The sequence below is a fragment of the Coenobita brevimanus genome, chromosome 80 (genome assembly GCF_032717465.1).
Source record: "Coenobita brevimanus isolate Jiangsu-jjx chromosome 80, ASM3271746v2, whole genome shotgun sequence".
In the NCBI taxonomy this organism is placed as follows: Eukaryota; Metazoa; Arthropoda; class Malacostraca; order Decapoda; family Coenobitidae; genus Coenobita; species Coenobita brevimanus.
In genome coordinates this window covers 27831027-27842999 of record NC_137033.1, presented here as the reverse complement: position 1 = coordinate 27842999, position 11973 = coordinate 27831027, and the positions used below count along the sequence as shown (strand labels likewise).

General features: G+C 43.1%; 1 protein-coding gene across 1 annotated transcript in view; it reads right to left on the bottom strand.

The window, feature by feature from the left end:
• Nucleotides 1-309: 309 nt before the first annotated feature.
• Nucleotides 310-11973, bottom strand: part of LOC145409310 (aldehyde dehydrogenase, dimeric NADP-preferring-like) — a gene marked incomplete at its 5' end in the record, with an annotated part of 131970 nt that continues 120306 nt past the window's right edge. The window contains 2 exons of the mRNA XM_080279784.1: nucleotides 310-490; nucleotides 915-1050. Of these exons, the coding sequence (XP_080135910.1) occupies nucleotides 310-490; nucleotides 915-1050 (317 nt within the window). The remainder of the gene's footprint in view (nucleotides 491-914; nucleotides 1051-11973) is intronic.

Below are 11973 nucleotides of genomic sequence, written 5' to 3'. Positions count from 1 at the left end.
AGAAATGTGAGAGAATGAGCTGTGAAATATCTGGTAAACCTTGTAAACAGTGGCGTTGTTACAGGGGGTCCTCTGGAGACCAGCCTCCCTCACCCCCCCCACCACCACCCCTCCTTTCCCCGCCAGACCTATAGCCCTCCCCACTAGCCCCTTGTTTGAAAAAATTCGGATTACATAATGTGTACACACTGTGCTGTGATACTTATTTGAAATTAAAACACCTACATGTATAGTGGTCCTAGTGGGATCCCCTAGAATAGGCCCCACCTTGGCTTCCCAGTTTGTGGAAAGCTGATTGTAACACTACTTCTAAGCCCAAGTGTCGGTGTAGTGCTGTGACAGGTACAGGAGGAGAGCCCCGGCTGCCATGCTAACAAGGTGTCCCAGTAGCACCTGACCTTGATGTACGATGCCTGGTCCGTCTCCCGGGTCCCTCACTGAACGCATCAGCTGACGTACCTTAGACTCAGAGTAGGGAGGGAACCGCATCCTGCAACACAGAGTGCGGTACAGTAGATGATGAATTAACCAGAATACTGAGTTAGTAACTTGGGCAATGAGTACTGTATTCAAGGAGATAGTGAGTCAGACAGTGGGGATATGGTGAGTTAACCATCGTCAGCAATGCTTCTCTCTCTCTCTCTCTCTCTCTCTCTCTCTCTCACCAGGTAGTGGGGATATGGTGCGTTAACCATCTTCACCAATGATTCTCTCTCTCTCTCTCTCTCTCTCTCTCTCTCTCTCTCTCTCTCTCTCTCACCAGGTAGTGGGGATATGGTGCGTTAACCATCTTCACCAATGATTCTCTCTCTCTCTCTCTCTCTCTCTCTCTCTCTCTCTCTCTCACCAGGTAGTGGGGATATGGTGAGTTAACCATCTTCACCAATGATTCTCTCTCTCTCTCTCTCTCTTACCGTGTAGCCTTCTCCAACAGTGAGTTGTATCCGCGACAGAGGACAGACTTCTTATGTGAGAACGTGTTGAACGTGTACTTGCCGTGATAATGACCCATTCCACTGTTGCCCACACCACCGAACGGGAGGTTTTGATCTGTGGCGAGAGGACAGGAAGGCAGATTAGGTTTGGTTACGAGTTACGTTATATTAGGTTAGGATGGATTACCCAGTAAATAAATTCAGGTTAAAGGGGTTACGTTGGGTTAAATTAAGCTTGGTCAAGTCTGGTTAGGTTTGGTTTGGTTTGGTTAGGTTAGGTTGAGTCATGCTAGGTTAGGTTACGTTGGGTTAAGATCAATATATTATTTACTGTGTTTAGTGTACTCTTGCTGCTCCCAGGCAATGTACCTTCATCAGCCCTATGTATAATATGTAAGTACTTCTTCTGATCCCTGCTGGGAATCTCTCGATAAGGGTTGGTAATGCATCGTAATCTGGTTGGCTAAGGATGCTCCCTAACACCACTCTTTACCAGTATATCTTGCATATGGCACGTTAATTTTCACTGGTGCGTTATTTATGTCACCTAAGTCTATATATACTAAAAGGATATAAATGGTATAAAAGCGAATATTAAGGTAAGATAGACTAAGCAATTTGTGAAGGGAGAGGTAGCGCAAAGCCTTCTATGCAGAGGAGAATATCACTCCATAACAACCACCTCCAGGGTTCTTTGTCCTTACAATGTGCCCTAATTTTCCTTTTTAATTAGACTTTTTGGACAGAGAGGCTTAATATAGCCTTTATGAACCTCTTCACTTTGTGGTGGCTCTCTAAAGATGAATAAAATTATGTGGTAACAGCAAGAACAAAGTAAAAACGAAGTCCTTGGACTAAACGAGTTATTTTATTCAATTTTAAGACGAGTTAAAGTGAGATTATAACACGTCTTTCTGACCAGCATGTTTCTGCACAGGACACGTGAACATTCTGGCCTATGGAACCAGTAGTTATTTAGGTACAAGAAGCTCCATATATTGCACTCCTTCTTCACCCGACTGTTTCTTGTGTGTTGTGGAGACAACAGTCAGCGTTATCAATGTCTATCCTGCATAATTTATTACCCGTCCCCGCCCCGGAGGGGTTCGGGGACGGGTATGGTTTTCACTCGGTTTGTCTGTCTGTTTGCTCTCTCTGTTAACAACTTGACGCGAAAACTACTGGTGCGATTTTGACTAAAATTACAGGGATGATGGGCTATGACCTTCTGATCACCTGACTGAATTTTGAGTCAAATTGGGCCAACGCCCAGGCTGTAGCCCCGAAAAATGTAAAACAAGAAAAAATCCTCCTTTCAAATTTGCAATATCGACATGAAACCAAAATCTAAAGGTGCATCTGTCAAATCTGCATCCGATAACATGCCTCATTACAACATGAGGGTCACACCCCAGTTAGCAGTAAGGGGTCAATGGCAGGTGGATCGGGAAGATATCCTGTTGTGTTTATACGTCAGCACTAAAATGACTGCCGGGGACGGGTTTTCTGTGCATTGACACCTCTTCTTGTTCACTTTTTACTTCCACTGCCACACCTACTCCCATACTGATAGACCGAACTATCTCTGCAACTCATACGATACCGCTAGAAGAGTTTCTAGTGCAACGCTATTTACGTACCACCCAGTATAATCAGCCATACACTGAAATAAACTGCTCAGCCAGAGGTGGCAGGGAACCTCCTAAGTGGCACACTGAGTCTAAAGGATGACCCCTCATCAGTCATGCCTCTTCACGCCGGGCACATCTTCCTTGGGTTTATTCTTCCCAACTCCATACGGCTGTAATTCAGCTTACAATATACTTTCCCAACTGGAGGAATAGGATATAGCCTTTAATAACTTCACCATTTCTCTCAATTTGAACAAAGTAGCGAGAATAAACTAAACATACACATCATGGTATTCAGTGGGTAAGAGGTTCTCAAGCACCTCTTTCATACCCGTTATTCTTCCATACAGCACTTTGAGTCCTTCAGCCAGAAGACACCTCACCTCACTCCTATTTTAAATATTAGTTCAGCTGCCACCGAGACGATATTATCAACTTCAAGAGACTCATGTGAGGTGAAGGAGTAAATGAAGGTCATTGTAACACCTTAGGTGTAAAGGCGGAAGAAAAGAATAATGAAGAACGAGCACCAAGACATAATATAGCTATATGGCACTACTGTAGAAGGAAGAAGGGTAAACAGTTATATTAAATGTATATGAAGCTCAGTAAGAAAAGCGATAATACTGGAAACAGAAACAGCGGGAGAGTCGCCTAGGAGATCAGTGAGTGGTTGGGGGCCGACACTCTGAGGAAAGGAGGGGGAAAGCTGCGAGACGTTGTTGGAGTGTAGTCGGGCAATAATTAAAAAAAAAAAAAAATGATGGATGGTCATAAGGCAGTTATAGTGTGAGCAGACGGGTTGAAGGTTATGGCTCATCAAATGACCATGAGTTAGGCAGGTATGAAACAAGCTAAGACGAGCAAGGATAGTCTCCCATCAACGACTGGGGTAGGTTGATGTGTGCCAGGGAAGAACTGAAGGTTTAACACTATGAAGTTTTCGTGAACCTGTTGGTTCCACGAGGATTGCAGAGGCGGGTTAGAAGAGGGAAACAAAGGCAGGAGTGGGGCGGAAAGAGGACCTAGAGGAGAAAGTAGTAGAGCGTGCCAATGAGTCAGCTTGTTCGTTACTGTAATCCCAGTATGGCTGGAAACCCAACAGAAGTGAACTGACTTTTTTTTTTTTTTTTTTTTTTTCACGAATAAATGGCAGGAACAGCCACTCCCGAATCTGAGTGATTAGAGGATGAGAAGAATACGTGGTGTGTAAGGAAGTGAGCGTACTGACAGAATCGGAGAAGATAACAAAGGTGGAGGAAGAGAACGTAAAAAAAGACTTCAGACCAAAATGAATTGCATACAGTTCTGCAGTGAGGATACTTGCAGTGGAGGGAAGTGTAATTTGGAAGGAGGAGTCAGGGAATAAACAGGAAACCTGACACCATGACAAAATTTAGAGCCGTCAGTAAAGATATGAGCAGCAGAAGGGTGACAGGACATATGTTCGAGAAAAAGGGAGCGAAGGGTATCTGGGGAAGGAAAAGAAGGGCAGACCACAGCAGGAGACAGAAGCCACGGTGGGAAGAAAACTGGACAGGTGGATGAATAGGAGGGAAGGCTAAATCAACAGAGTAAAGAAGGGTGGGAACCAGAAGGGGGAATGGAAGAAGGAAATGAGAGACCGTGTGAAACTAGCGGTGGAGAAAGTTAGGAGGGTGAAGTAACTTATTTATAGGGTGACAGTGAGAAGAGAACGACGATAGGAGAGGGGGGAAATGCCTAATTCACCGCAAAGACTTGTAGTGGGAGTCGACCGAAAAGCGCCAAGAGCAAAACGATGACCAGTATGATGAACAGAATCTAGTTTTGAAATAGTGCGAGTGATGGCAGAAGAATAGACTTGGCAACCATAATCGAGTTTGGAATGAATAAAGACAGAGCGAAGACGTAGAAGTGTGACACGATCAGCAGCCCATGAAACGTGAGACAGCGTTTGCAGCAAACGAGATGATGAGGGAAGAAATATGTGCATTCAAATTCAATCGAGAGTCAAGTGTGAGGCCAAGAAATGTGGTAGAGGATCGATAGGGAAGAGATATGTTTTATAAGTAAAGAGATGGGATGTGGTATGGTTCCCGAACGAGTAAACGTTACTGCAGTGGATTTAGAGGTAAAAAAAAAAAAGAAATAAAAAAACGAAAACCATGAGTAGTAGCCCATAAGGAGGCAGCATCGATGATGGACTGAAGAAGGGACTGGAGCAGAGGCAGATCTGAATCTGCAGTGTACTGTAAATAGTTAAATCATCAACTGTAAATAGCTAAATCATCAACATACAGAGTGGCCGAAACAGAAGGGGATAGGGAAGAGACAATACTATTTATAGCTTTAAGAAAGAGGATAGTATTAAGGACGCAGCCTTGGGGGACACCCTCATTTTGGGGAAAGGCAGGGGAAAGGTGGTCTTTTAGACAGACATGAAAGGTTGGGATGGAAAGAAAGTTTTGAAGAAAAACACCTACAGTATATTACCATGCAGACCAAGGGAATGAAGACAACGAAGGGTGATACCTCCATTCTGTATCGTATGCAGTAATGTTCTGACCCATTTTAAACTTTTTCAAACTTTTTCAAGCACCCTTTTGATCAAAGTTTAATCGTATTTTCAAACTTTTGTTTTGTACCCTTTTAAACTTTTTGTTTAAACTTAATAAAACTTTTAAGCTGTATGGAATAGAGGATATAAAATACCATATTTTAGTGTATAAATATATTCTTACACTTCATCATGCTTGCACTCTTTACACTCCTTTGCCATGCTGGTTCATAGCAAATTGCAGCCACTAACATCATCATCAGCCGTCTGAGTGTCCACTGCAGGACCAGCCTATCCTGACCGAAGTGGGGACGATACAGCCTATGTATCTCTACCAAGTGGCTTAGGCTGTCCGGTAGATTATATGTAGGGTGAGAGGTGCTTGTAAGTGTAATTGTAGTGTTGGAGTGGCATTGGATGTGTGTGTAGTCTGTAAAACAAGTGTAATCAGCCCACGTAAGCCAAGTGAGTGCAAGCATACTTTATAACACGCGACACTGGTTCAACCACAGCACCCCTTATGACCGCCAAAACAGTGTGTGGCTGGAAGAACGCTCCCAAACTTTTTTACCTTGGTGGGGCGTGAACCCTCGTCCATGTACGAAAATGCACACTTTACCACTGTACCACAGAGGCTCCACAACCACTATTCATGTACAAAAATAGGTAGTCTCTTGAATTGGACCAAGGAGAATCGAATCTGCCCACGAAAAGTTGTTGAGTTTCAGGAGCAACAAAAGTTCAAACAAGTCATTCAACGCTCCCCACTACTGGGGGACCAAGATAGTCAGCTAGGGTCTAAGTCCAAAACCAGTGATTTGCGACAGAAACGAAGGCCAAATGCGAACGAATCACATCAAAAACCACTGGAAACACCAATGTTGGATGAAAAATTCCTTCTGGGTACTTTTCCGAAATTTGACCAATATATATATATATATATATATATATATATATATATATATATATATATATATATATATATAATATATATATTATATATATATTAGAGTTATGACTAGAAAAAAAATAATTAGCCTGCAGCAGGAATTGATGAGCATTTTGGTACAAAATACAAATGTATTAGTCATTTCACTTACTTCCATCAAAAGATCACCCACACCGTCAAATTGTTTAGCAAAAAACACAAAAATCGTAAAACGTAGGATGCACACTACATAATTACAGTGTATATGTTGCTACAAACTTCACATCTAAGTATGTCTTTCTTGCACTTTCCACTAAACTCCTTGATCAGTTTTACTGCCCTTTCAGCAATGATGTTGGTCCGTGGTATGTTCTGAGCAGCTCTTTCCTTGCTCCACTGGGTTTCAAGGCACTTCAGTGCGCTAGGGCACTTGAGTTCTTTATCGCTGCTCAGTAGGTTTTCATAGGACATCTCTTTGAATTTCTGATCAGAAAACCACGCCTCTTGCCATCCATAGGCAATAATGCGTGCTGGTATCTCCAACGTGCCTCTCCACTTTGGAAGCAGAAAATACGCGATTAGGGTGTAAATCGCCCTTGAATTTCAGTTGGCGCTATGTAATGATGGTAGTTTCCTCCATTTGATTTCTGGAAATGCCCCTTGTTCCCTGTGGAGCTGGAATGCTTTGCACAATTCATACAGGAATCTGAAGTCATCTCTCCTTCCCGGATTTTCACCCATGTCTATATTTCTTACCTGCTTCAAAAGAACTTTGTAGTTCCACATACTTTTCTGCCAGTTCCTCATCAAACTCGTAACTCAAATTTGGCTTAGTGGAAACCTTTGTCACAAAGAAGTCCAGAACATGCTTCATGATCCCGTCCAGTATATGATGTTGACAGCCAATATATTGTGGGTTGTCCAAACCCTTTTAAGTCATTTTTCTTCTGTTTCCTAACCACAACAGCATTCTCAATGTCCTGTGTTTACAGTCGTTGTATCACAAATGATCATTTTAATACTTGACCAAGCATCATATTCATCTAGAACTTTCTCAAGGCCATTACAGATATCCTGAGCTGATCCACTACTACATTTTGTGATTCCCAAACTGGTCTTCCTAGTCTCGCTTTGAAGGCAGACTACCTGGTACTCTCTATTGGATAATTTTTTTCCCATCAAAATGCAAACAATAGTTTTTCTCTTCTTGTAGCAGCAATTTGATTTTTCCTTCTGTTTTTCTCCAGCCCTGACAACGCCATGCCGTACACCAGATTGTGTGGGTGTGGAAACAGGGATGCCTTCATTACCGAGAGCTGAGCTCTCACTAGATGATTTATTGGTTGACAGCGAATGACCTGTTACCAACTTCGTTGCATGGTATGTTGAAGATGGCGTCTTCCTTGTACTTGGGGCTTCTTCATTGGTACTGTTCTCTGTATCACTTGTGGAGCCATTTGGGGTAGTATCTTCAGTTTCAATCTCATATGATGTACCAACGTGCTGTGTCATTGGAGTATCACTTATTTCACAGCGTTTTCGCCTCTTTGATGAATGGATTGTGGATAATGCTGCAAGTTTATGTGTAGTGTATCGACTTTTCCACCAGATGTAACTTGTTTATAATACAGTTCCCTATCTTCCCGGCAAAGCCACTTCCCATCAACATTGGTTATGTCAAAAAGATTTTTCAGCCTATTTTGAAACACTTCTTTTGGTCGTCTTTGGAAGCTTTCATTCACTGATCAGTTTGTTCAGCAGTGCTTTAATCACTTGTTGACTCAATGCAGGACAACTAAACTTTTGCCGTAACTAGATTAGTTTGCCATATATTTGCAGAATCCTGGATTTCTTCAGTTTATCCTCTTCTAATAACACATGGTACCTGCCCAATGTATCAAATTTTGAAGGCATTCTGACATAGTCAAACTCCCTATCCTGGGTAGATTACGCCGCCTCGTATAATTTGAGTGTAAAGTGGAGGGACTGTAAGAAAACGTTCTGGAAAGAGGTGAAAAGAGTAAGACAGGGTGGAAGTGAAGTTAGCAGGGGAGTAAAAGATAAAAATGGTAGATTACTAGTGGGGAAGGGAGAAAAAGTGAGCAGATGGAGAGAACACTTTAAGGAATTGTTGAACACAGAGGATGGAAGTAATGCGAGTATAAGTGGCTGGGGAATGGCTGGGAGAAGAAGGGAGGTGAGAAGACAGGAAGAAATCAGTAGGATAGAAGTGGTGGAAGCAATGAAGAAAGTTAAATCGGGGAAAGCCCCAGGAATTGATGGAGTGTGTGGTGAAATGCTGAAGCATGGGGGAGAGATAGTAGTAGAATGGATGTGGAAGATGTGCAGATTGGCCTGGGAGGAAGGTAGAGTCCCGGAGGATTGGAAGTCAGGTATAATTATTCCCTTGTACAAAGGAAAAGGTGAAAAAAAAGTGTTTGGTAATCATAGAGGCATTTGTCTTCTTAGTATAATAGGAAAAGTGTATGGTAGGATACTTATTGACAGAGTTAGAGAAAGAACAGAGAAATTAGTTGGAGAAGAACAGGGAGACTTTAGGAAGGGAAGAGGTTGTGTAGATCAGATATTCATTCTTAGATCTTTAGTGGAAAAGTTTCTAGAGAAGGGAAAGAAGTTGTATGCGGCTTTCATGGATTTGGAGAAAGCATATGACAGCGTGGATAGACAAGGATTGTGGAAAGTGTTAAGAATTTATGGAGTAGATGGGAAGTTGTTGAATGCTGTGAAGAGTATGTACGATGGTGCGAAGGCTGCAGTGCGTGTGGACGGTGAACTAAGTGAATTTTTCTCTTTGAAAGTTGGGTTGAAATAGGGATGTGTCATGTCTCCATGGTTGTTCAATCTGTACATGGATGGGGTAATAAAAGAGGTACAAGGTAGGGTAGTGGATGTTGGAGTGGCCCTGGTGAGAGAGGATAGTGTTTGGAAACTCCCTGTACTGTTGTTTGCAGATGATACTGTGTTGTTGAGTGATGACGAAGGGGAGCTGCAAGGCTTGGTGGATGAGTTTGGCAGAGTGTGTAAGAAACGGAATCTAAAGGTGAATGTAGGGAAGAGTAAAGTGATGGTCTTTGAGAGAGGTGAAGTCAGTGAATGTACAGCGAGGTTGGATGGTGAGGAATTGGAAAATGTGAGTACGTTTAAGTACTTGGGTAGTGTGATGAGTAAGGATGGAGGTTTGGAGGGTGAAGTGCGTGAAAGGGTACAGCAGGGAAGAAAGGTTGCTGGTTCTTTGAAAGCAGTGATAAGAAACAGGGAAGTGAGCATGGAAATGAAAAAGTTACTACATGACAGTATTGTGATACCAACTCTAACGTACGGAAGTGAAGCTTGGACGTTGTTGGAAGGACACAAGTTAAGAGTGAGAGCAGTGGAAATGAGTTATTTAAGAGGAGCCTGTGGAGTCACATGGAGAGACAGGCTGACGAATGAGGATATAAAGGAGCGTTGTGGTGTGGATGTGGATGTGATAGGAAGCTTTATGAGGAACACACTGAGGTGGTTTGGCCATGTGGAGAGGATGGAGGGTGAAAGACTGACGAAGAGAGTGTATGTGAGTGAGGTGGAAGGCGGAAGAGGGAGGGGGAGGCCGAGGATGAGATGGAGGGATGGGGTGGAGAGGTATATGAGAGAGGGGGGTGTGAGTTGGGAGCAGGACAGTAAGATGGCGGGGGACAGGGCGACTTGGAGGCGATTTGTTTGTGGCCACCCCAAACGGGATTGAGGCGTCTGGCAATAGATAGATAGATAGATAGTATAATTTGACTCTGGCAGGTTTGCACACCATTTCTGCGTGTTCTTCGCTACAAAATCACTAGATTTGATGTATGCCATGGTATTGCCGTCTCAATAAACACTAGGTGCCCCGCAAACACAAATATAGTAGAAATATATCGATCTTGACTGAACAGCGCAAACTGTAAAGAATGCGCAAATTTAGCCCAATGGAAAATGTTTGTGTGGGGAATAGATAGATAGATACATACATACATACACAGATATATAGATATCGATAATTCGTACTATATAGATATACAGACTGTGTTGGATAAAGTAAAAACTTAGCCAAACTGACAATGCAATATAACCCACAGACTAACCTTTAATACAAAATCCTTAATAGCCTAGGCCGTAGGCTATGTTAATATCCGACATACTGTATGGCCATATGTGGTGGATGGGAACGTCCATCATCCACTCACTCAATGTACAGTAATGCCATATGAGCTCTTCAATGAGTGACAAGCCAAATGGTTTCCTGTACCTAGCAAACTATTTACTACGCTAGGTGGTAACCATATAACTGGGGTTTCTGGCAGGGTTAAGTGTCCCCCAGATTCCCCTATCCAAAATCACTTAATCATGGTAGTCGTTTCAGAGAGCCTCGGAGGGCCCAATACCTGGCCAGGGCCCCAACCAAATGGGCAGATTTGCATGGCCATGTGGAATGTGAGAGGTGTGAATGAGAGCAAGAGGGTGGAAGTGGTGAATGTGTTCAAGAGTGCGAGATATGCTGTGATGGCATTGTGTGAAACGAAGATGAAATGGTGCGAAGTGGTGGAGTGGGAGGGAGTGAAATGTGTAAGATCGGGAATGAATGAGCGAGAAAGATGCAAGGAAGGAGTTGCTGTGTAGATGAATGAGGTGTGGCAGAGTGGAATGAGAGACTACAAATGTGTCAGCTCGAGGTGTATGTATGTCAAGTTCAAGTTTGAGAAGATGAAACTGGCAGTGATTGTAGCGTATGCACCGTGTGAGGACAGGAGTGAGAGAGAGAAAGACAGATTTTGGGATGAGCTGGATCAAGTAGTGGGAGAAAGGCCCAGGAGCTGCAGTCCAAGGTGATCATAATGGGGATATGAATGGAAGAGTGGTCCTGAGGATGACATAATGGGTTGTTATGGAGTACCAGGAGAAAATGATAATGGGAAGCGACTAAAGGATATGTGTCAGGAGAGGAGGTTGTGCATTTGTAACTCGTATTTCAAACACAAAGATGCACATAAATATACATGGTACAGAGGAAACGGGGATCATGTAGAAAGAAGCCTGATTGATTACGTGCTCGTAGAGAGGTCGATGATGCGAGTGGTTGCTGATACGAGGGCCGTGAGAGGACGATGTGGAGGTCTGTCAGATCATATGATTGTGCTATGCAAGATCAAGCTGAGAGGAGTGAGGTGGATCAGGAGAAAGAGGAGCAGTCAGGGTGAAAGACTGAAAGTTGAGAAGCTAAGGATCAAAGAAATGGCAAATGAATACTGGACCACAGTAGGGGAGGAGTTAGAATCAGTGAACTGGAATGAAATGGATGTGGACAGCCTGTGGAATGCATACAGGGAATGCTTAGTTAGAAATGCTAAAGCGGTGTGTGGTGTGGCAAGAATAACAACAAAGAAGAAAGGTACAGTACGGCATGGTGGGATGAGGAGGTTAAGAGAGCGGTGGAGGAAAAGAGGAAGAAGTGGCTAAAGTGGTTACAGGATAGGGATTCAGTTGAAATATGAACTGAGTATACTCAGAGCAAGAAGCACGTAAGGAGAAGAGGAAAAAGAAGAAGGCAAATGAGGACCTAGGAAGAAAAATGAACGCGAACTACTCTGAAAATAGGAAGTTATTCTGGAATCAGGTGTGGAAATGTAGAAGTGAAAGTGGAAAGAAATGCGATGATGTGAAGTATGTAGGTGGTAGATTGTTAACTCATGGAGATGAAGTAAAGACCAGATGGAAAGAATATTTTGAAAGCCTGATGAATGGGAATAGAGAGAGCAGCGCGACTGTAAACATGATAGGTTTGGGGTGTGTGCAGAGAGGGAATGCAATGCCAGGAGACGTGTCACTCGCACAGGTGAAGAGTGCTGTGAAGTGGTTGAAAAATGGGAAAGCAGCTGGGGTTGATGAGGTGTATGCAGAGATACT